The sequence below is a fragment of the Lampetra fluviatilis genome, chromosome 68, assembly GCF_964198595.1.
Source record: "Lampetra fluviatilis chromosome 68, kcLamFluv1.1, whole genome shotgun sequence".
In the NCBI taxonomy this organism is placed as follows: Eukaryota; Metazoa; Chordata; class Hyperoartia; order Petromyzontiformes; family Petromyzontidae; genus Lampetra; species Lampetra fluviatilis.
This window is the reverse complement of record NC_136342.1, coordinates 2,743,472-2,770,807: the sequence shown is the minus strand read 5'-3', so window position 1 is coordinate 2,770,807 and position 27,336 is coordinate 2,743,472. Positions and strand designations below refer to the sequence as shown.

The window sequence follows — 27,336 nt, the reverse complement described above, 5'->3', positions numbered from 1 at the left end:
TTAGTTTAGAAGGCCGTGGGCCTCACCCGTTGGGAGAGAAGTCGATGCTGAAGATCTCCTTGAGGTGACCCTCCATGAACATGATGCAGCGGCCAGTCCGCAGGTCCCACACGCGCGCAAACGAGTCCAGGCCACTGCACGCGCACAAAGACAAAGGTCCCCCCACCACCCCACCGTGTAGCCTTCAACAGGCCGCTGGGGCAAGTGCTGTTCGCGAGTAGCAGCAGCAGCAGCAGCAGCGTACGAAGGCCGGCGAGGCACAGGGAAGGGGGTGGACAGCAGTACGACGGCTTTGTCTCCCACGTCGCGATGTTTACCGCACGCCGCGTTTGAGTCGACCGAGGCGAGGGCAATGATTGGTTCAGATCATGCTGCTACTACTGCTGCTACTGCTACTGATGCTTGCTACTGCTGCTACTGCTACTAACAGCTAACTACTGCTACTACTGCTACTACTGCTACTACTACTGCTGCTACTACTACTGCTGCTACTACTACTGCTACTACTACTGCTACTACTGCTGCTACTGATGCTGCTACTGATGCTACTACTACTGCTACTATTACTACTGCTGCTACTACTGCTGCTACTACTACTACTGCTACTACAACTACTGCTACTGCTGCTACTGCTACTGCTGCTACTGCTACTACTGCTACTACTGCTACTACTACTGCTGCTACTGCTGCTACTGCTGCTACTACTACTGCTACTGATGCTGCTGCTACTGCTGCCTTGTGCTCGCCAGGGCCTGGAGGTCAACGGTGTTGGCCGCGAGCGGGGATCGAAACTCGGGTCGCCGGGTTCGTGACGCTGACCGCTGCACGATCACGAACACGTGACCATGAACACACACGAACACACACACACGTCTCGTGTGCACTGCGCTGCGTAGCGGCGCCGCCTGGTGGCTGCAAGGGAACGCGCAACGCTGCCGCGTGGAACGGACAATCGATTTTAATCCATAAATCTGTTATCACATTGCAGTGGTGAGCGGGCGAGCGGGCGAGCGGGCGGGTGAGCGAGCTAGCGGGCGGGCAGGTGGGGTGAGCGGGCGGGTGGGGTGAGCGTGCGGGTGGGGTGAGCGAGTGGGTGAGCGAGCGGTGTGAGCGAGCGGGTGAGCGAGCGGTGTGAGCGAGCGGATGAGCGAGCGGGTGAGCGAGCGGGTGAGCGAGCGGGTGAGCGAGCGGGTGAGCGAGCGGATGAATGAGCGGGTGAGCGAGCGGGTGGTGCGAGCGGGTGGGCGAGCGAGTGGGTGAGCGAGCGGGTGAGCGAGCGGGCGGGTGAGCGAGGGAGCGGGTGAGCGAAGCGAGCGGGGTGAGCGAGGGAGCGGGTGAGCGAGGGAGCGGGTGAGCGAGCGGGTGAGTGAGCGGGCGGGTGAGCGAGCGGGTGAACGAGCGGGGTGAGCGAGGGAGCGGTGAGCGAGCGAGCGGGTGAGCGAGCGGGTGAGCACCTTGTCCCCGCGAGCGAGCCGTCGGGGTGGAAGGCGATGTCGTACACCTCCCTGCTGTGCCCCTCCTGGTGCAGGATCTCCTCCTGGGCCTGCAGGTCCCACAGCCTCCAGGAGTGGTCATAGCTGGGGCACGCGGGGACACACAGGGACACACACAGGGACACACACGGAGACATACACACGGACACACACACGGACACACACACAGGGGGGGGGACACACACACGGACACACACACACACACAGGGACACACATACGGGGGGGACACACACACGGAGACACACACACGGAGACACAGACACACAGGGGGACACACACACGGAGACACACACGCGGAGACACAGACACACAGGGGGACACACACACGGAGACGCACACACACGGAGACACAGACACACAGGGGGACACACACACGGAGACACACACGCGCGGACACACACAGGGGGGGGGGACACACACACACACGGGGACACACACGGGGGGGGTGACACGGGGGGTGGGGGGACACACACGGGGGGGGACAACACGGGGGGGGGGGGGGGACACAGGGGGGGACACACGGGGGGGGGGGATGGGGACACACACGGGGGGGGGGGACACACGGGGGGGGGACACACAGGGGTGGGGGGGGGGGACACACGGGGGTGGGGGGGGGGACACACGAGGGATGCAGGGAGGGGGAGGCACAGGGGGAGGGACACGGGGGTGGGGGGGGGGAAGACACAAATGAGAAGACGAGAGAGAATGCGTACACACTCTCACACGCATACAAAGACAAATACCCCCCCCACCCCCGTGTAGCCTTCACAGACCGTTGGGGCAAGTGCTGTTAGTGGAGCAGCGCCTATGAAAGCCGGCACTGCACACGAGGGGGTGGGTGGCCAGCACCACGCCAGGTCACGTTTTTGTCTCCCTCGTAGCGATGTTCACACACCGCACCAGGTTACTAATTTAAGGCTGAGTCAACCTAGGGGGAGGCCCAGCACCGGTTCAGAAAATCGTCATCGGTGTTGGCCGTGAGCGGGAATCGGGTTCGTAGCTCAGCGCCCTAACTGCTGCACCACCGCTCCCCAGACACTCGCTCACACTCGTTCACACACTCGCTTACACACTCACACACTCGTTCACACACACACTCACACTCGTTCACACACTCGCTCACACAAACAGTCGCTCACACTCGTTCACACACTCGCTTACACACTCACACACTCGCTCACACACTTGCTCACATACACACTCACACTCGTTCACACACTCACACACTCGTTCACACACCGCTCACATACACACTCACACACTCGTTCACACACACACACTCGCTCACACACACACTCGTTCACACACCGCTCACATACACACTCACACTCGTTCACACACACGCTCACCTCACAAAAAACACTCACACACTCGCTCACACACACACACACGCTCACACGCACTCACACTCACTCGCACACACACACTCGCTCACACACACACACACGCTCACACGCACTCACACTCACTCGCACACACACACTCGCTCACACACACACACACACGCACACACACACACACACGCTCACACACACACACACACACTCGCTCTCACACACACTCACACACACTCGCTCACACGCGCACTCACACACACTCGCTCACACACACGCACGCACTCACACACACCACACACACTCGCTCGCACTCACTCGCTCACACGCACTCACTCGCTTACACTCGCTCGCTCACACACGCTCGCTCACACGCACTTGCACACACACACACTCACTCACTCACACTCACTCGCTCACACACACTCGCTCACACACACTCTCTCACACACACACTCACTCACACACACACACACACACGCTCACACACACACACACTCACACACACTCACACACACTCACACACACGCTCACACTCACACTCTCACACACACTCGCTTACACAAACCACACACACGCTCACACGCACTCACACACACACACCACTCACACTCACTCGCTCACACACACCACACTCATACGCTCACACACGCTCACACACACAGGCTCACACACACACACACAGGCTCACACACACACACACAGGCTCACACACACACTCGCTCGCTCACTCCCACGGGAGCCGGCCCGCCGCCCTACCAGGTGGTGCCGAGGAAGCGCCCCGACGGGTGGTAAGCGATCCGCGCCACCCTCGCCGTGTGACCCTCGATGTTCGCGATCGGCTCGTCGCTGTCGGGACGCACGTCACACACAGCAGGACGCACGTCACACACAGCAGGACGCACGTCACACACAGCAGGACACACGTCACACACAGCAGGACGCACGTCACACACAGCAGGTGACACGTCACACACAGCAGGACACACGTCACACACAGCAGGTGACACGTCACACACAGCAGGACACACGTCACACACAGCAGGTGACACGTCACACACAGCAGGACGCACGTCACACACAGCAGGTGACACGTCACACACAGCAGGACACATGTCACACACAGCAGGTGACACGTCACACACAGCAGGACACACGTCACACACAGCAGGACGCACGTCACACACAGCAGGTGACACGTCACACACAGCAGGACGCACGTCACACACAGCAGGACGCACGTCACACACAGCAGGACACACGTCACACACAGCAGGAGACACGTCACACACAGCAGGACGCACAGCACACACAGCAGGACGCACGTCACACACAGCAGGAGACACGTCACACACAGCAGGAGACACGTCACACACAGCAGGACGCACGGCACACACAGCAGGAGACACGTCACACACAGCAGGACGCACGGCACACACAGCAGGAGACACGTCACACACAGCAGGACACACGTCACACACAGCAGGACGCACGTCACACACAGCAGGACGCACGTCACACACAGCAGGACACACGTCACACACAGCAGGACGCACGTCACACACAGCAGGAGACACGTCACACACAGCAGGTGACACGTCACACACAGCAGGAGACACGTCACACACAGCAGGACACACGTCACACACAGCAGGACGCACGTCACACACAGCAGGTGACACGTCACACACAGCAGGAGACACGTCACACACAGCAGGACACACGTCACACACAGCAGGACGCACGTCACACACAGCAGGACACACGTCACACACAGCAGGACACACGTCACACACAGCAGGACACACGTCACACACAGCAGGACGCACATCACACACAGCAGGACGCACATCACACACAGCAGGACACACGTCACACACAGCAGGACGCACATCACACACAGCAGGACACACGTCACACACAGCAGGACGCACATCACACACAGCAGGACGCACGGCACACACAGCAGGTGACACGTCACACACAGCAGGAGACACGTCACACACAGCAGGACACACGTCACACACAGCAGGACGCACGTCACTCACAGCAGGAGACACGTCACACACAGCAGGAGACAAGTCACACACAGCAGGACGCACGTCACACACAGCAGGAGACACGTCACACACAGCAGGAGACACGTCACACACAGCAGGACGCACGTCACTCACAGCAGGAGACACGTCACACACAGCAGGACGCACGTCACACACAGCAGGAGACACGTCACACACAGCAGGACGCACGTCACACACAGCAGGAGACACGTCACACACAGCAGGAGACACGTCACACACAGCAGGACGCACGTCACACACAGCAGGACGCACGTCACACACAGCAGGACGCACGTCACACACAGCAGGAGACACGTCACACACAGCAGGACGCACGTCACACACAGCAGGAGACACGTCACACACAGCAGGACGCACGTCACACACAGCAGGACGCACGTCACACACAGCAGGACGCACGTCACACACAGCAGGACGCACGTCACACACAGCAGGAGACACGTCACACACAGCAGGACGCACGTCACACACAGCAGGAGACACGTCACACACAGCAGGACGCACGGCACACACAGCAGGAGACACGTCACACACAGCAGGAGACACGTCACACACAGCAGGACGCACGTCACTCACAGCAGGAGACACGTCACACACAGCAGGAGACACGTCACACACAGCAGGACACACGTCACACACAGCAGGAGACACGTCACACACAGCAGGACGCACGGCACACACAGCAGGACGCACGTCACACACAGCAGGTGACACGTCACACACAGCAGGAGACACGTCACACACAGCAGGAGACACGTCACACACAGCAGGACGCACGTCACACACAGCAGGAGACACGTCACACACAGCAGGACGCACGGCACACACAGCAGGACGCACGTCACACACAGCAGGTGACACGTCACACACAGCAGGACGCACGTCACACACAACAGGACGCACGGCACACACAGCAGGTGACACGTCACACACAGCAGGACGCACGGCACACACAGCAGGACGCACGGCACACACAGCAGGAGACACGTCACACACAGCAGGTGACACGTCACACACAGCAGGAGACACGTCACACACAGCAGGACGCACGTCACACACAGCAGGAGACACGTCACACACAGCAGGTGACACGTCACACACAGCAGGACGCACGTCACACACAGCAGGACGCACGTCACACACAGCAGGAGACACGTCACACACAGCAGGACGCACGTCACACACAGCAGGACGCACGTCACACACAGCAGGTGACACGTCACACACAGCAGGTGACACGTCACACACAGCAGGAGACACGTCACACACAGCAGGAGACACGTCACACACAGCAGGACGCACGGCACACACAGCAGGTGACACGTCACACACAGCAGGACGCACGGCACACACAGCAGGAGACACGTCACACACAGCAGGACGCACGTCACACACAGCAGGAGACACGTCACACACAGCAGGACGCACGGCACACACAGCAGGTGACACGTCACACACAGCAGGACGCACGTCACACACAGCAGGACGCACATCACACACAGCAGGACGCACGTCACACACAGCAGGAGACACGTCACACACAGCAGGACACACGTCACACACAGCAGGACGCACGTCACACACAGCAGGAGACACGTCACACACAGCAGGAGACACGTCACACACAGCAGGACGCACGTCACACACAGCATGACGCACGTCACACACAGCAGGAGACACGTCACACACAGCAGGACACACGTCACACACAGCAGGACGCACATCACACACAGCAGGACGCACGTCACACACAGCAGGACGCACATCACACACAGCAGGACGCACGTCACACACAGCAGGTGACACGTCACACACAGCAGGACGCACGTCACACACAGCAGGAGACACGTCACACACAGCAGGACGCACGTCACACACAGCAGGACGCACGTCACACACAGCAGGACGCACGTCACACACAGCAGGACGCACGTCACACACAGCAGGAGACACGTCACACACAGCAGGACGCACGTCACACACAGCAGGACACACGTCACACACAGCAGGACGCACGTCACACACAGCAGGACGCACGTCACACACAGCAGGAGACACGTCACACACAGCAGGACGCACGTCACACACAGCAGGACGCACATCACACACAGCAGGACGCACGCCACACACAGCAGGAGACACGTCACACACAGCAGGACGCACGTCACACACAGCAGGACGCACATCACACACAGCAGGACGCACGTCACACACAGCAGGACACACGTCACACACAGCAGGATGCACGTCACACACAGCAGGACGCACGTCACACACAGCAGGACACACGTCACACACAGCAGGACGCACGTCACACACAGCAGGACGCACGTCACACACAGCAGGAGACACGTCACACACAGCAGGACGCACGGCACACACAGCAGGTGACACGTCACACACAGCAGGAGACACGTCACACACAGCAGGAGACACGTCACACACAGCAGGACGCACGTCACACACAGCAGGAGACACGTCACACACAGCAGGTGACACGTCACACACAGCAGGACACACGTCACACACAGCAGGAGACACGTCACACACAGCAGGACGCACGTCACACACAGCAGGACGCACGTCACACACAGCAGGAGACACGTCACACACAGCAGGTGACACGTCACACACAGCAGGACGCACGTCACACACAGCAGGACACAAGTCACACACAGCAGGACGCACGTCACACACAGCAGGACGCACGTCACACACAGCAGGACGCAAGTCACACACAGCAGGTGACACGTCACACACAGCAGGACGCACGTCACACACAGCAGGACACACGTCACACACAGCAGGACACACGTCACACACAGCAGGACACACGTCACACACAGCAGGACGCACATCACACACAGCAGGAGACACGTCACACACAGCAGGACGCACGTCACACACAGCAGGAGACACGTCACACACAGCAGGTGACACGTCACACACAGCAGGACACACGTCACACACAGCAGGAGGCACGTCACACACAGCAGGACGCACGTCACACACAGCAGGAGACACGTCACACACAGCAGGACGCACGTCACACACAGCAGGAAACACGTCACACACAGCAGGACGCACGTCACACACAGCAGGACGCACATCACACACAGCAGGACACACGTCACACACAGCAGGACGCACGTCACACACAGCAGGACGCACATCACACACAACAGGACGCACGTCACACACAGCAGGAGACACGTCACACACAGCAGGACGCACGTCACACACAGCAGGACGCACATCACACACAGCAGGACACACGTCACACACAGCAGGACGCACATCACACACAGCAGGACACACGTCACACACAGCAGGACGCACGTCACACACAGCAGGACGCACATCACACACAGCAGGAAACACGTCACACACAGCAGGACGCACGTCACACACAGCAGGACGCACATCACACACAGCAGGACGCACATCACACACAGCAGGACACACGTCACACACAGCAGGACGCACGTCACACACAGCAGGACGCACATCACACACAGCAGGAAACACGTCACACACAGCAGGACACACGTCACACACAGCAGGAAACACGTCACACACAGCAGGACGCACGTCACACACAGCAGGAAACACGTCACACACAGCAGGACGCACGTCACACACAGCAGGACGCACATCACACACAGCAGGAAACACGTCACACACAGCAGGACACACGTCACACACAGCAGGACGCACATCACACACAGCAGGACACACGTCACACACAGCAGGACACACGTCACACACAGCAGGACACACGTCACACACAGCAGGACGCACGTCACACACAGCAGGACGCACGTCACACACAGCAGGAAACACGTCACACACAGCAGGACGCACGTCACACACAGCAGGACGCACATCACACACAGCAGGAAACACGTCACACACAGCAGGACACACGTCACACACAGCAGGACGCACATCACACACAGCAGGACACACGTCACACACAGCAGGACACACGTCACACACAGCAGGACACACGTCACACACAGCAGGACGCACGTCACACACAGCAGGACACACGTCACACACAGCAGGACGCACATCACACACAGCAGGACACACGTCACACACAGCAGGACGCACGTCACACACAGCAGGACGCACGTCACACACAGCAGGACACACGTCACACACAGCAGGACACACGTCACACACAGCAGGACACACGTCACACACAGCAGGAAACACGTCACACACAGCAGGACGCACGTCACACACAGCAGGACGCACGTCACACACAGCAGGACGCACGTCACACACAGCAGGACACACGTCACACACAGCAGGACACACGTCACACACAGCAGGAAACACGTCACACACAGCAGGACGCACGTCACACACAGCAGGACGCACGTCACACACAGCAGGTGACACGTCACACACAGCAGGACACACGTCACACACAGCAGGACGCACGTCACACACAGCAGGACACACGTCACACACAGCAGGTGACACGTCACACACAGCAGGAGACACGTCACACACAGCAGGACACACGTCACACACAGCAGGAAACACGTCACACACAGCAGGACGCACGTCACACACAGCAGGACGCACGTCACACACAGCAGGTGACACGTCACACACAGCAGGACACACGTCACACACAGCAGGACGCACGTCACACACAGCAGGACACACGTCACACACAGCAGGTGACACGTCACACACAGCAGGAGACACGTCACACACAGCAGGTGACACGTCACACACAGCAGGAGACACGTCACACACAGCAGGACACACGGCACACACAGCAGGACGCACGTCACACACAGCAGGACGCACGTCACACACAGCAGGACGCACGTCACACACAGCAGGACACACGTCACACACAGCAGGACACACGTCACACACAGCAGGAGACACGTCACACACAGCAGGACGCACGTCACACACAGCAGGAGACACGTCACACACAGCAGGTGACACGTCACACACAGCAGGAGACACGTCACACACAGCAGGACGCACGTCACACACAGCAGGACACACGTCACACACAGCAGGAGACACGTCACACACAGCAGGACGCACGTCACACACAGCAGGACACACATCACACACAGCAGGACGCACGTCACACACAGCAGGACGCACGTCACACACAGCAGGAGACACGTCACACACAGCAGGACGCACGTCACACACAGCAGGACACACATCACACACAGCAGGACGCACATCACACACAGCAGGACACACGTCACACACAGCAGGAGACACGTCACACACAGCAGGACGCACGTCACACACAGCAGGACGCACGTCACACACAGCAGGACGCACGTCACACACAGCAGGACACACGTCACACACAGCAGGAGACACGTCACACACAGCAGGACACACGTCACACACAGCAGGAGACACGTCACACACAGCAGGACGCACGTCACACACAGCAGGAGACACGTCACACACAGCAGGACGCACGTCACACACAGCAGGAGACACGTCACACACAGCAGGACACACGTCACACACAGCAGGACACACGTCACACACAGCAGGAGACACGTCACACACAGCAGGACGCACGTCACACACAGCAGGACGCACGTCACACACAGCAGGACGCACGTCACACACAGCAGGACACACGTCACACACAGCAGGAGACACGTCACACACAGCAGGACGCACGTCACACACAGCAGGACGCACGTCACTCACAGCAGGAGACACGTCACACACAGCAGGAGACACGTCACACACAGCAGGACACACGTCACACACAGCAGGTGACACGTCACACACAGCAGGAGACACGTCACACACAGCAGGAGACACGTCACACACAGCAGGAGACACGTCACACACAGCAGGTGACACGTCACACACAGCAGGACGCACGGCACACACAGCAGGACGCACGGCACACACAGCAGGAGACACGTCACACACAGCAGGACGCACGTCACACACAGCAGGACGCACGTCACACACAGCAGGACGCACGTCACACACAGCAGGTGACACGTCACACACAGCAGGACGCACGTCACACACAGCAGGAGGCACGTCACACACAGCAGGTGACACGTCACACACAGCAGGACACACGTCACACACAGCAGGACGCACGTCACACACAGCAGGAGACACGTCACACACAGCAGGACGCACGTCACACACAGCAGGACGCACGTCACACACAGCAGGAGACACGTCACACACAGCAGGACGCACGTCACACACAGCAGGAGGCACGTCACACACAGCAGGTGACACGTCACACACAGCAGGACGCACGGCACACACAGCAGGAGACACGTCACACACAGCAGGTGACACGTCACCCGTGCGGTCTCTACACGGCCACATCGTGTCTTTGTCGACATCGTGTGTCTATCAGCGTCGTGCCTCCCTGTTGTGTCTATACGCGCAATCTCGTCTCCTCATTCTGTCTCCATCTGCGTCTCTCCGTGTGTCTCTGCGTTTCCGTGTCTCTATCTGCGTCTCTGCGTATCCCCGCGTGTCGCTGCATGTCTCTGTGTGTGTCCGTTTCTGTGTCTCGGCGTGTCTCTCTCTGCGTGTCTCTCTCTCTGCGTGTCTCTCTCTCCGCGTGTCTCTCTCCGCGTGTCTCTCTCCGCGTGTCTCTCTCCGCGTGTCTCTCTCCGCCTGTCTCTCTCTGCGTCTCTCTCTCTGCGTCTCTCTCTGCGTGTCTCTCTCTCTCTGCGTGTCTCGCTCTCTGCGTGTCTCTCTCTCTCTGCGTGTCCCTCTCTGCGTGTCTCTCTCTCTCTCTGCGTGTCCCTCTCTCTGCGTGTCTCTCTCTCTGCGTGTCCCTCTCTGCGTGTCCCTCTCTGCGTGTCTCTCTCTGCGTGTCTCTCTCTGCATGTCTCTCTCTCCGCGTCTCTCCGCGTGCCTCTCTCCGCGCGTCTCTCCCTGCGTCTCTCTCCGCGCGTCTCTCTCTCTGCATGTCTCTCTCCGCGTCTCTCTCTGCGTCTCTCTGCGTGTCTCTCTCTGCGTCTCTCTGCGTGTCTCTCTCTGCGTGTCTCTCTCTGCGTGTCTCTCTCCGCGTCTCTCTCTGCGTCTCTCTGCGTCTCTCTGCGTGTCTCTCTCTGCGTGTCTCTCTCCGCGTCTCTCTCTGCGTCTCTCTGCGTGCGTCTCTCTGCGTCTCTCTCTGCGTGTCTCTCTCTGCGTGTCTCTCTCTGCGTGTCTCTCTCTCCGCGTCTCTCCGCGTGCCTCTCTCCGCGCGTCTCTCTCTCTGCATGTCTCTCTCTGCGTCTCTCTCTGCGTCTCTCTCTGCGTCTCTCTCTGCGTCTCTCTCTGCGTGTCTCTCCGCGTGCCTCTCTCCGCGTGTCTCTCTCCGCGTGTCTCTCTCTGCGTCCGTCCCCGCGTCCTCCCCTCACCTCACGAGGTTCCACAGCTTCACGGCCCCGTCCGCGCTGCAGGAAGCCATGTTGCAGTCCTTGGGGTCAAGGCTCAGAGTGGCTTGCGGGTGCCACACGATCGCCCCCACGTTCTGGTCATGGCCTGGGTCAGGAGCAAAAGGACAAAGGTCCCCCGCGTAGCCTTTAACAGACTGCTGGGGCAAGTGCCGCTAGCGAGCGGCAGGAGCGTCTACGAAGGGCGGCACGGGGATGGGTGACCGGCAACGTTCAAGCCCCGGTCGCCCTTCGTCTTCCCAGCGGTGACGTTGTTGCTTGAATGGAACTCGGGGTCGTAGCCGGGTAGGAGGCGTGTGTTTGTTTGAGATGGCCACTGTGAGCAGAGGGACACGGAGAGTCTTTGCGGACAAACCTCTCAGGGTGCGGATCGGGGTGCAGTCTGGGACGGACCACAGCTTGCAAAGTCCGCTCCTGCAACCATCAACACCACAATCAGCAACAACCACCACCACCAACACCATCACAAGCAACAACAACAGCCATCATTCATTCGCCGCCGAGTGGCGGTGACGTCACCACGGCGCTTGTGCCATACTAGGAGGCATGAAGTGTCGAAGGCTCATGCTGGCAGGAGGTCATGGGGACAGACCCAGGTGCTGTGGGTTGATTGACTGAGATGACTGGCAGATTCATATGCAACACGCACAAAGACAAAAGATCCCCCGTGTAGCCTTAACAGGCTGTTGAGGCAAGTGCCGTTAGCAAGCACCTATAAAGGCCGGCACTGCACACGAGGGGGTGGATGGCCAACACCACGTAGGCCGCCTTTGTCTCCCCAGTGGCGATGTATACCCATTTGAGGCTGAGTCGACCTAGGGAAGGCCTAGATCAGATTCAGATAATCGTCACTGGTGTTGGCCATGAGCGGGAATCGAACTTGGGTCGCCGGGTTAGCAGCGCAGTGCGCAAACCACTACACTACCGCTCCCCACGTATACGTACACACACACACACGCGCGCACACACGTACACACAGACTACACACATGCGCACACACATACGTATACAGACGTATACACACGCACGCACACACACACGTACACAGACGTATACACACGTACACGTGCGCACACATACACACGTACACAGACGTATACACATGCACACACACGTACACACAGACATATACACACGTACACACACACACACGCGCACACACACGTACACAGACTACAACACGCGCACACACACGTACACAGACACACACAAGCGCGCACACACACACGTACACACACGTACACACACGTACACACACACACACGCGCACACACACGTACACATACACACGTACACAGACGTATACACACGTACACACACACACACACGCGCACACACACGTAAACAGACTACACACACGCGCATCATACACACGTACACGGACGTATACACACGTACACACGCGCACACACACACACGTACACAGACGTATACACACATACACACGCGCATCATACACACGTACAGACGTATACACACGTACACACGCGCACACACACACACGCACGCATGCATACAGACACACACGTACACACGCGCACACACACACACACACACACAGACGTATACACACGTACACACGCGCACACACACACACGCACGCATACAGACACACACGTACACACGCGCACACACACACACAGACGTATACACACGTACACGCGCGCACACGTACACACGCACGCATACAGACACACACGTACACAGACACACACAGACGTTGTACAAGTACACATGCGTACACACACGCGTACACACGCGCGCATACAGACACACACGTACACATACGTATACAAGCGTGCACACACACGTACACAGACGTACACACATGTACAAGTACACACGCGTACACACGTGCGCACACACACACACGTACGCAAGCGAACACACACACATACACACATACACACGTACACACGCGGAAAACCCACCCCCCCCACCAACCACCGGGACTCACCAGGAAGCCGTGGCCAGCATCTTGGAGTTGGGGCTGAACTGGCAGAAGGAGATGGGCCGACTGTCCCCGATCTGACTGCAGAAGTTACTGAGCGACTGCGGGGTGACGGGGAGCGGGAGGGTGGGGTAAGGTGGGCGAGAAAAAATAATTAACCCGTAAAAAGAAAGTTTTTCACTATAAATCCTTTATATGCGTGGCGGCTAGAGTCCTCTCGTCCTCTGGCTTGAGATGGCTGCCACCTATGGGTCAGATGATTGCATTGCACCATTAAGCAATTGGTAATTAATTATAATATTTTTTTCCTAAAAAGTGGAAAATTTTGGAAAAAAAATGTTCACGAACATTAATTGTCACGCACAACGAGTCTGTGTGCAAAATGTCAGCTCGATTGGATCACGGGAAGTGGGTTAAAAACGACCGCAAGATTTGCACGGTCCTAAGCAAGCAAGCGAACTTAATATAAAGGATTTAAAAACAAGTAAACCCGTAAAAACTAAGTTTTTCACTATAAATCCTTTATATGCGTGGCGGCCAGAGTCCTCTCGTCCTCTGGCTTGAGATGGCTGCCACCTATGGGTCAGATGATTGCATTGCACCATTAAGCAATTGGTAATTACATATAATATTTTTGTCCTAAAAAGTGGAAAATTTTGGAAAACATTTTTCACGAAAATTAATTGTCACGCACAACGAGTCTGTGTGCAAAATGTCAGCTCGATTGGATCACGGGAAGTGGGTTCAAAAACGACCGAAAGATTTGCACGGTCCTAAGCAAGCAAGCAAGTGAGCAAGCGAACTTAATATAAAGGATTTAAAAATGATGATGTTGTCGCTGCTGCTGATATCATCGCTCACCCGTATCTGCCGATGGAGCTCCTGTCTCTTTGCGTTCCTCGCCGCCTCCGGCAGCTCCCGATTGGCTCTTGACTCCTTCAGCCTCTGCATCGCCCTGACAGAGCGAGACACGACCGACCAATCGCAACGCACCACGCGGTGGGGGGGTGGGGGGGGCGACCAATCAGAAAGGCGTCATCGACACAACACCGGCCAATGAGAACGTGTCGTTGGAACACGATGGCGGCCAATCGGTGTGTTCGCGTCGTCAACGCGTCGTTGACCTCGGCCAATCGGAAGCGTCCGCTGCGACGTCGGTGTCTCGGCCAATCGAACGATCCACGGGAAAGAAACCGACCAATCGAAATGAGTCAAGAGGAACCAATGACCAGTTAGAACTCGCCAGAAGAATTAAGCGATCCAAGGTTAGTGAGGGTGGTTACCGTGGTAACAACTGATTCTATTACCATGGCAATGAGTTGTTAGTGAACTGGACTATGACGGTAATGTGTATTTAGCGAGGAGGGCGGTTACCATAGTGATGAGCAGTTAGCTAGTGTGGTTACCATGGTAATGAGTGGTTGGCTAGCTGGGTTACCATAGTAATGAGCAGTTAGCGAGTGTGGTTACCATGGTAATGAGTGGTTGGCTAGCTGGGTTACCATAGTAATGAGCAGTTAGCGAGTGTGGTTACCATGGTAATGATCGGTTGGCTAGCTGGGCTATCATATTAATGAGCAGTTAGCGAGTGTGGTTACCATGGTAATGAGTGATTGGCTAGCTGGGTTACCATGGTAATGAATATTTTCCCGAGGAGGAGGGGTGGCTACCGTTGTAATGAGGAGTTGGCGAGGGTGGTTGCCGTGGTAACTGGCTGGTTGAAGGAGGGTGGTTGCCGTGGTAACTGGCTGGTTGAAGGAGGGTGGTTGCCGTGGTAACGGGCTGGTTAACGGAGGGTGGTTACCGTGGTATCGAGTATTTGGCGAGCCAGATGCGGGCGTCCTTCAGCGTCTCGGGCCCCTCGTGATACCAAGTCTCCTGCAGCTGTGGGGGGGGTAGGGGGGGCAGATGGTGAGTGTGGTGTGTAGTGTATAGTAGTGTAGTGTATAGTGTAGTGTATAGTGTATAGTAGTGTAGTGTATAGTGTAGTGTATAGTGTATAGAGTGTAGTGTATAGTGTAGTGTATAGTAGTGTAGTGTGTAGTGTAGTGTATAGTGTAGTGTATAGTAGTGTATAGTAGTGTATAGTGTAGTGTAGTGTATAGTAGTGTAGTGTATAGTAGTGTAGTGTATAGTAGTGTAGTGTATAGTGTAGTGTATAGTAGTGTAGTGTATAGTGTAGTGTATAGTGTAGTGTATAGTAGTGTATAGTAAAGTCACGTAGAAGGAAAATAATAAAAAAAACATAATTAAATATTTCTCACGACGTTTCGGCCACAACGCAAGCAGCCGTCTTCAGGTGGAGAACAGGTCTGTCGAGAAGACAGGTCTGTCGCCGAAACGTCGCGAGAAATATTTTAGTATTTTATTATTTATTATTATTTTCCTTCTACGTGATGACTTTACCGAAAGAACCAAGAAGATGAATCCCTGCAGTCACGAAAGCTTTAAATCGAAATTTAGTGTATAGTAGTGTGGTGAGGAGAGTGGTGAGCGGTGTGAGCAATGAATGAGCCGAGTGGTGAGTAGGGAGTCGTGTGAGTGGTGAGTAAAGAGTGGGGTGAGTGGTAGGGAGGGAGTAGTGAGGTGAGTAGTGAGTGAGGTGAGTGGTGAGTGAGGTGGTGAGTGGCGAGTGAGGTGAGTGGCGCGAGGGCTGAGTGGCGAGTGAGGTGAGTGGTGAGTGAGGTGAGTGGCGAGTGAGATGAGTGGCGAGTGGGGCGAGTGGTGAGTGAGGTGAGTGGCGAGTGGGGTGGTGAGTGGCGAGTGAGATGAGTGGCGAGTGGGGCGAGTGGTGAGTGAGTGTGGTGGTGAGTGAGTGTGGTGGTGAGTGGTGAGTGAGGTGAGTAGCGAGTGGTGAGTGATGTGAGTGGACATCTCTACCTCCTGTTTCTTCTTCTGAGCCCTCTCCTCCTCCTCTCGTTTCGATTTCTTGAGAGCATCTTGACCCACGACAGACAGGATGTTCCGCAGCCTAGGCTCAAAGACAAAGGTCCCCCCTGTAGCCTTAACACACTGTTGGGGCAAGTGCTGTTCGCTAGTAGGTAGCAGCACCTATGAGCAAGGCTGGCACGGCACACGAGGGGGTGGGTGGCCAGCACCACGCCCGGCCGCCTTTGTCTGCCGAGTAGCGATGTTGACACACCGTACCAGGTACTCATTGAGGCTGAGTCGACCTCGGGGAGCCCCAGGACCGGTTCAGATAATCGCCACTGGTGATGGGCGTGAGCGGGAATCAAACTCGGGTCGCCGGGTTCGTAGCGCGGCACGCTATCCACTGCGCCACCACACCCCACACAACTACCACCATCGCCGACACCACCACCACCATCGCCGACACCACCACCACCATCGCCGACACCACCACCACCATCGCCGACACCACCACCACCATCGCCACCACCACCATCGCCGCCACCACCACCATCGCCGCCACCACCACCATCGCCGCCACCACCACCATCGCCGCCACCACCACCATCGCCGCCACCACCACCATCGCCGCCACCACCACCACCATCGCCACCACCACCATCGCCACCACCACCGCCATCGCCACCACCACCGCCATCGCCACCACCATCACCACACCACCACCACCACCAACATCACCAACACCACCAACACCACCAACACCACCACCAACACCACCACCACCACCACCACCACCAACACCACCACCAACACCACCACCAACACCACCACCAACACCACCACCACCATCATCACCACCAACACCACCACCAACACCACCACCAACACCACCACCACCATCGCCACCACCACCACCATCGCCACCACCATCACCATCGCCACCACCACCATCGCCACCACCACCATCGCCACCACCACCACCATCGCCACCACCACCACCATCGCCACCACCACCGCCATCACCACCACCATCGCCACCACCACCACCATCGCCACCACCACCATCGCACACCACCACCACCATCGCCACCACCATCGCCACCACCACCACCACCACCATCATAGCCATCTTCCTCAACAGCAGCTTCATCGCCATCAACGGCATCAATCTCATCGCCATCATCAACAGCACAATCCACAGCGCAGCGAGTCTACACCGGTAGTGCAGTGCAAACAATTGTGTAGATACACTGATAGTGCTGTAGTCTACACTGGTAGTGCAGTGCAAACAATTGTGCAGATACAGATAGTGCTGTAGTCTACACCGGTAGTGCAGTGTAAACAGTTGTGTAGATACACTGGTAGTGCTGCAGTCTACACTGGTAGTGCAGTGTAAACAGTTGTGCAGATACACTGATAGTGCTGTAGTCTACACTGGTAGTGCAGTGTAAACAGTTGTGTAGATACACTGATAGTGCTGTAGTCTACACTGGTAGTGCAGTGTAAACAGTTGTGCAGATACAGATAGTGCTGTAGTCTACACTGGTAGTGCAGTGTAAACAGTTGTGTAGATACACTGATAGTGCTGCAGTCTACACCGGTAGTGCAGTGCAAACAGTTGTGTAGATACACTGATAGTGCTGCAGTCTACACCGGTAGTGCAGTGCAAACAGTTGTGTAGATACGCTGGTAGTGCTGCAGTCTACACCGGTAGTGCAGTGCAAACAGTTGTGCAGATACACTGATAGTGCTGCAGTCTACACTGGTAGTGCAGTGCAAACAGTTGTGTAGATACGCTGGTAGTGCTGCAGTCTACACCGGTAGTGCAGTGCATGTGAGTCTACCGTGGTAGTGCTGCAGTGTATTGTGCGCGTCCACTGCTCGTGCGTTGCACGTAGCGACAGAGCCGCTGACCTCCCACCCACTCCCCACCCCCCCCTCCCGCACCTCTCTCTGCGCTCGGCGGGCCCCTCTCCGAAAAGCGAGGCGGGCTCCGCCAGCTTGCGCAGCGCCACCTTCACCTCGGCGTCGTCGGTGGACACGTTGATGAGCCGCGCGCGCTTCCGCCGCTCAAACTCCGCCAGCATCTCGGCCTGGCGTGACGTCACGCCGCCCGCCTCCACAGGCATCGACTCCCCTGGGTCACGGCACGCGGAGGAGGAGGAGGTTGTGGTGGTGGTTGTGGTGGTGGTTGTGGTGGTGGTGGTTGTGGTGGTGGTTGTGGTGGTGGTTGTGGTGGTGGTTGTGGTGGTGGCGGGGGAAACCGGAGCGGGTAGGGTTCGGGGAGGCGATAGTGATGATGTGACAGCGATGATTGTGATAGTGATGATTGTGATAGCGATGATTGTGATAGTGATCATGATGACGATGTTGCCGATGTTACCGCTGGAGATGTTGATGTTGCAGGCGATAGTGATGATGTGATAGCGATGATTGTGATAGTGATGATTGTGATAGTGATGATGGTGATAGTGATGATGTGACAGCGATGATTGTGATAGTGATCATGATGACGATGTTGCCGATGTTACCGCTGGAGATGTTGATGTTGCATGCGATAGTGATGATTGCGATAGTGATGATGTGACAGCGATGATTGTGATAGTGATGATGTGACAGCGATGATTGTGACAGCGATTATTGTGATAGTGATGATGTGACAGCGATGATTGTGATAGTGATCATGATGATGATGTAGGCGATGTTACCGCTGGAGATGTTGACGTTGCAGGCGATAGTGATGATGTGACAGCGATGATTGTGATAGTGATGATTGTGATAGTGATGATTGTGATAGTGATGATTATGATAGTGATCATGATGATAGTGATCATGATGATGATGTAGGCGATGTTACCGCTGGAGATGTTGATGTTGCAGGCGATAGTGATGATGTGTCAGCGATGATTGTGATAGTGATGATGTGATAGTGATGATGTGATAGCGATGATGTGTCAGCGATGATTGTGATAGCGATGATCGTGATGACGATGTTGCCGACGTTACCGCTGGAGATGTTGATGTTGCCCGCCTCGATGGCCGCTTTGATGGCATCGGGCGCTCGTGCCAGACGCTCGTGAGCCCGTTCCGCGGCGCTGTGGTGCGCGCGACCCGACCTCGCTCCCTCGTCCCGCGACATCCTGCCGATTACAGTTGTAGTGACATAAGAAGGGAGGGGCTGCTGGGGGGCTCTGGGACCCTGGGCGGGCCAGACGCTTAAGCCTCTTGGCGCCAGGGCTGGGTTCCCAGGCGGGTCAGACGCTTAAGCCCCTTGGCGCCACCAACGGGGGGGGGCTGTGTGTGCTCTGTGGGATGTCTGGTGGCGCACACAGCCCCACCCCTCGTTGGGGACTAGGCATAAAAGGGGAGCTCCCTGGACGATCAGGGCCAGTTGTAGCTCAATGACCCAAGACCCAAGACCAGCCATCTCAGGACCCTGGGACGCTGTGAGGGCCAGTGGTGGGACTCTGGAACTCCCGACTCTACGACCTTGTGAGGGCGAGTTCCAGAGCGTAGCCAGAGTAGAGTATCTAGGCTGTGTACCTAGGCTGTGTACCTAGGCTGTGTACCTAGGCTGTGTACCTAGGCCGTGTACCTAGGCCGTGTACCTAGGCCGTGTACCTAGGCCGTGTACCTAGGCCGTGTACCTAGGCCGTGTACCTAGGCCGTGTACCTAGGCCGTGTACCTAGGCCGTGTACCTAGGCCGTGTACCTAGGCCGTGTACCTAGGCCGTGTACCTAGGCCGTGTACCTAGGCCGTGTACCTAGGCCGTGTACCTAGGCCGTGTACCTAGGCCGTGTACCTAGGCCGTGTACCTAGGCCGTGTACCTAGGCCGTGTACCTAGGCCGTGTACCTAGGCCGTGTACCTAGGCCGTGTACCTAGGCCGTGTACCTAGGCCGTGTACCTAGGCCGTGTACCTAGGCCGTGTACCTAGGCCGTGTACCTAGGCCGTGTACCTAGGCCGTGTACCTAGGCCGTGTACCTAGGCCGTGTACCTAGGCCGTGTACCTAGGCCGTGTACCTAGGCCGTGTACCTAGGCCGTGTACCTAGGCCGTGTACCTAGGCCGTGTACCTAGGCCGTGTACCTAGGCCGTGTACCTAGGCCGTGTACCTAGGCCGTGTACCTAGGCCGTGTACCTAGGCCGTGTACCTAGGCCGTGTACCTAGGCCGTGTACCTAGGCCGTGTACCTAGGCCGTGTACCTAGGCCGTGTACCTAGGCCGTGTACCTAGGCCGTGTACCTAGGCCGTGTACCTAGGCCGTGTACCTAGGCCGTGTACCTAGGCCGTGTACCTAGGCCGTGTACCTAGGCCGTGTACCTAGGCCGTGTACCTAGGCCGTGTACCTAGGCCGTGTACCTAGGCCGTGTACCTAGGCCGTGTACCTAGGCCGTGTACCTAGGCCGTGTACCTAGGCCGTGTGTCTAGGCCGTGTGTCTAGGCCGTGTACCTAGGCCGTGTGTCTAGGCCGTGTGTCTAGGCCGTGTACCTAGGCCGTGCACCTAGGCCGTGCACCTAGGCCGTGCACCTAGGCCGTGCACCTAGGCCGTGCACCTAGGCCGTGTACCTAGGCCGTGTACCTAGGCCGTGTACCTAGGCCGTGTATCTAGGCCGTGTACCTAGGCCGTGTACCTAGGCCGTGTACCTAGGCTGTGTACCTAGGCTGTGTCTCTAGGCTGTGTACCTAGGCTGTGTACCTAGGCTGTGTACCTAGGCTGTGTACCTAGGCTGTGTCTCTAGGCTGTGTACCTAGGCTGTGTCGCTAGGCTGTGTCTCTAGGCTGTGTACCTAGGCTGTGTACCTAGGCTGTGTACCTAGGCTGTGTATCTAGGCTGTGTACCTAGGCTGTGTCTCTAGGCTGTGTACCTAGGCTGTGTACCTAGGCTGTGTCTCTAGGCTGTGTACCTAGGCTGTGTCTCTAGGCTGTGTACCTAGGCTGTGTACCTAGGCCGTGTACCTAGGCTGTGTACCTAGGCTGTGTCTCTAGGCTGTGTACCTAGGCTGTGTATCTAGGCTGTGTACCTAGGCTGTGTCTCTAGGCTGTGTACCTAGGCTGTGTACCTAGGCTGTGTCTCTAGGCTGTGTACCTAGGCTGTGTCTCTAGGCTGTGTACCTAGGCTGTGTATCTAGGCTGTGTACCTAGGCTGTGTGCCTAGGCTGTGTACCTAGGCTGTGTACCTAGGCTGTGTCTCTAGGCTGTGTACCTAGGCTGTGTCTCTAGGCTGTGTACCTAGGCTGTGTACCTAGGCCGTGTACCTAGGCCGTGTATCTAGGCTGTGTACCTAGGCTGTGTCTCTAGGCTGTGTACCTAGGCTGTGTACCTAGGCTGTGTACCTAGGCTGTGTATCTAGGCCGTGTACCTAGGCCGTGTACCTAGGCTGTGTCTCTAGGCTGTGTACCTAGGCTGTGTCTCTAGGCTGTGTACCTAGGCTGTGTACCTAGGCTGTGTCTCTAGGCTGTGTACCTAGGCTGTGTCTCTAGGCTGTGTACCTAGGCTGTGTACCTAGGCTGTGTACCTAGGCCGTGTACCTGGGAGTTGTTACAGAGTATCAGGACTGTTGAAGTGTTGGAGTGTTGGATTGTAATAAAGAAGTTACTTTTACAAGCGTCTCCGGAACTCGTTACACAGTGACACCACCGGGGGGGGGGGGCTGATGCTGTTATTACGATGATACTGCTAATTTTATTATGTTTTATTTCTATTATTTTATTATTTCCATTCTACGTGACTTTACCGAAAGAACCAAGAAGATGATACTGCTGCTGGTGTGACTGCAATAACGATGGTACTACCGTTGCTATGACGATGACACTGCTGCTGCTTCTATGATACTGACCGGCATGACGTCAGTACTACTGTTGCTATGACGATGACACTGCTGCTGCTTCTATGATACTGACCGGCATGACGTCAGTACTACTGTTGCTATGATGATGACACTGCTGCTGCTCCTATGATACTGACCGGCATGACGTCAGTACTACTGTTGCTATGACGATGACACTGCTGCTGCTTCTAAGATACTGACCGGCATGACGTCAGTACTACTGTTGCTATGACGATGACACTGCTGCTCCTATGATACTGACCAGCATGACGTCAGTACTACTGTTGCTATGACGATGACACTGCTGCTGCTTCTAAGATACTGACCGGCATGACGTCAGTACTACTGTTGCTATGACGATGACACTGCTGCTGCTTCTAAGATACTGACCGGCATGACGTCAGTACTACTGTTGCTATGACGATGACACTGCTGCTCCTATGATACTGACCAGCATGACGTCAGTACTACTGTTGCTATGACGATGACACTGCTGCTGCTCCTATGATACTGACCGGCATGACGTCAGTACTACTGTTGCTATGACGATGACACTGCTGCTCCTATGATACTGACCGGCATGACGTCAGTACTACTGTTGCTATGACGATGACACTGCTGCTCCTGTTATGATACTGACCGGCATGACGTCAGTACTACTGTTGCTATGACGATGACACTGCTGCTGCTTCTATGATACTGACCGGCATGACGTCAGTACTACTGTTGCTATGACGATGACACTGCTGCTGCTTCTATGATACTGACCGGCATGACGTCAGTACTACTGTTGCTATGACGATGGAACTGCTGCTGGTTCTATGATACTGACCAGCATGACGTCAGTACTACTGTTGCTATGACGATGACACTGCTGCTGCTCCTATGATACTGACCGGCATGACGTCAGTACTACTGTTGCTATGACGATGACACTGCTGCTGCTCCTATGATACTGACCGGCATGACGTCAGTACTACTGTTGCTATGACGATGACACTGCTGCTGCTTCTATGATACTGACCGGCATGACGTCAGTACTACTGTTGCTATGACGATGACACTGCTGCTGCTTCTATACTGACCGGCATGACGTCAGTACTACTGTTGCTATGACGATGACACTGCTGCTGCTTCTATACTGACCGGCATGACGTCAGTACTACTGTTGCTATGACGATGACACTGCTGCTCCTGCTATGATACTACCCAGTGTCTCACCACCCAGTGTCTCACTAGCAGTGTCTCACTACCAGTGTCTCACCACCCAGTGTCTCACTACCAGTGTCTCACCACCCAGTGTCTCACCACCCAGTGTCTCACCACCCAGTGTCTCACCACCCAGTGTCTCACCACCCAGTGTCTCTCTACCCAGTGTCTCACTACCCAGTGTCTCACTACCAGTGTCTCACTACCCAGTGTCTCACTACCCAGTGTCTCACCACCCAGTGTCTCACCACCCAGTGTCTCACTACCAGTGTGTCACTACCCAGTGTCTCACTACCTAGTGTCTCACTACCCAGTGACTCACTACCCAGTGTCTCACTACCTAGTGTCTCACTACCCAGTGTCTCACTACCCAGTGTCTCACCACCCAGTGTCTCACTACCAGTGTATCACTACCCAGTGTCTCACTACCAGTGTATCACTACCCAGTGTCTCACTACCTAGTGTCTCACCACCAGTGTCTCACCATCCAGTGTCTCACCACCAGTGTCTCACCACCACCCAGTGTCTCACCACCACCCAGTGTCTCACCACCACCCAGTGTCTCACCACCCAGTGTCTCACCACCCAGTGACTCACCACCCAGTGTCTCACTACCCAGTGTCTCACCACCCAGTGTCTCACCACCCAGTGTCTCACCACCCAGTGTCTCACCACCCAGTGTCTCACTACCAATGTCTCACCACCCAGTGTCTCACCACCCAGTGTCTCACCACCCAGTGTCTCACCACCCAGTGTCTCACCACCCAGTGTCTCACCACCCAGTATCTCACCACCCAGTGTCTCACCACCCAGTGTCTCACTACCCAGTGTCTCACCACCCAGTGTCTCACCACCCAGTGTCTCACCACCCAGTGTCTCACTACCCAGTGTCTCACCACCCAGTGTCTCACTACCCAGTGTCTCACCACCACCCAGTGTCTCACCACCACCCAGTGTCTCACTACCCAGTGTCTCACTACCCAGTGTCTCACCACCCAGTGTCTCACTACCCATTGTCTCACCACCCAGTGTCTCACTACCCAGTGTCTCACCACCACCCAGTGTCTTACCACCACCCAGTGTCTCACCACCCAGTGTCTCACTACCCAGTGTCTCACCACCAGTGTCTTACCACCCAGTGTCTCACCACCCAGTGTCTCACTACCCAGTGTCTTACCACCCAGTGTCTCACCACCCAGTGTCTCACCACCCAGTGTCTCACTACCCAGTGTCTCACTACCCAGTGTCCCACCACCCAGTGTCTCACAACCAGTGTCTCACCACCCAGTGTCTAACTACCCAGTGTTTCACCACCCAGTGTCTCACTACCCAGTGTCTCACCACCCAGTGTCTCACCACCAGTGTCTCACCACCCAGTGTCTAACTACAAGACGTTGTTGCCCGTATTGAAACGGCTGTACACGCCGCACGGACAACTCCATTTCCCCCGTACAAGCACACGGAGTCAAACCGTGTGGGTCGACACGCTGTGTGTGTGTGTCTCGTAGCTCGCTGCCTCGAGTGGAGGCACTTGCAGGGGCTGTGCCTTTGGCTACGAGCCGTAAGGGGGGGCGAGAGGGGGGAGGGGGTGGGCGAGGGGGGGGTCAAGGGGGGGGCGAGGGGGGGCGAGAGGGGGGAGCGAGGGGGGGCGAGGGGGGGCGAGGGGGGGGCGAGAGGGGGGAGCGAGGGGGGGCGAGGGGGGGGCGAGGGGGAGGCGAGGGGGGGGCGAGAGGGGGGAGCGAGGGGGAGGGGCAAGGGGGGGAGCGAGGGGGGGCGAGGGGGGGGGCGAGGGGGGGGGCGAAGGGGGGAGCGAAGGGGGGAGCGAGGGGGGGGCGAGGGGGGGGCGAGAGGGGGGAGCGAGGGGGAGGGGCAAGGGGGGGGCGAGGGGGGGGAGCGAGGGGGGGCCGAGGGGAGGGGCGAGTGGGTGAACTCCGTTGCGATTGAAGCCTGAGAATCCCACGCGAGGCCTGCTAGACTAGGCCCGAGTAGTTGACAATGTAAAAACCTCCCTCTGAATGAAGCTGCGAATAAACAAACACCGCCGGTCGATGTCCCCACGGATAAACGATGTGAACGTCCGTTACTCGGACGCGACTCGTACTATAACGACGACGACGATGACGACAGACAACAAACTCACTCGGAATACGAAGTCGACGCTGAACCGTGAGGAGAATTAGTGCAGGAGGAGGGGGGCGGTGCTAAGGGAAGGGGGCGGGGCGAACAAATCCGTATCCGGTTCCGGCCCCGAGTTACCCGCCAAAAAAACGAGGCCCGCCGATTGGTTGTTCGAACAAACCACGTGACTGTTGGGGTACGTCTGTGAGCGGTGGTGGAAGCGGTGACGCGCTTGCGCTGCAGTCACAGAGCGCAACCAATGGGAGAGAGGGGAGTAGAGACCCCTGAGTAAGATGGCCGCCTTGTCCCCTTCTTCCCCTGAGTAAGATGGGCGCCGTGTCCCCTCTCCCCTGAGTAAGATGGGCGCCGTGTCCCCCTACCCCCCCTGAGTTAAGATGGGCGCCGTGTCCCCTCTCCCCCTGAGTAAGATGGGCGCCGTGTCCCCTCCCCACCTGAGTAAGATGGGCGCCGTGTCCCCTACCCCCTGAGTAAGATGGGCGCCGTGTCCCCTACCCACTGAGTAAGATGGGCGCCGTGTCCCCTCCCTCCCTGAGTAAGATGGGCGCCGTGTCCGCTACCCCCTGAGTAAGATGGGCGCGGTGTCTCCCCCCCCCGAGTAAGATGGACGCCGTGTCCCCCCCCCCCCCCCACCCGAGTAAGATGGACGCCGCGTCCCCTTCACCCCCCCCTACCCCCTAAGCAAGATGGACACCGCGTCCCTTCACACCCACCCCTAAGCAAGATGGACGCCGCGTCCCCTTCACCCCACCCCTAAGCAAGATGGACGCCGCGTCCCCTTCACCCCACCCCTACCCCTAAGCAAGATGGACGCCGCGTCCCCTTCACCCCACCCCTACCCCTAAGCAAGATGGACGCCGCGTCCCCTTCACCCCACCCCTACCCCTAAAGCAAGATGGACGCCGCGTCCCCTTCACCCCACCCCTACCCCTAAGCAAGATGGACGCCGCGTCCCCTTCACCCCACCCCTACCCCTAAGCAAGATGGACGCCG

General features: G+C 57.1%; 1 protein-coding gene across 2 annotated transcripts; it reads right to left on the bottom strand.

The window, feature by feature from the left end:
- PRPF4 (pre-mRNA splicing tri-snRNP complex factor PRPF4) lies at positions 1-26,413 on the bottom strand. Of its 2 annotated transcripts, XM_078883052.1 has the most exons (12): positions 26,348-26,413; positions 20,174-20,307; positions 19,115-19,304; positions 17,177-17,267; positions 16,101-16,180; positions 15,158-15,251; positions 14,303-14,397; positions 12,701-12,759; positions 12,310-12,433; positions 3,588-3,677; positions 1,455-1,577; positions 1-134 (listed from the first exon to the last, which is right to left on the bottom strand). In XM_078883052.1, exons 2-12 carry the CDS (start codon positions 20,304-20,306, stop codon positions 23-25), a joined length of 1,191 nt encoding a protein of 396 aa, XP_078739178.1. In that variant the 5' UTR covers position 20,307; positions 26,348-26,413; the 3' UTR covers positions 1-22. The 2 variants fall into 2 exon arrangements, with proteins under 2 accessions (XP_078739178.1, XP_078739179.1); XM_078883053.1 differs by lacking the exons at positions 20,174-20,307; positions 26,348-26,413 and adding an exon at positions 19,551-19,565.
- Between the last annotated feature and the right edge of the window lie 923 nt (positions 26,414-27,336).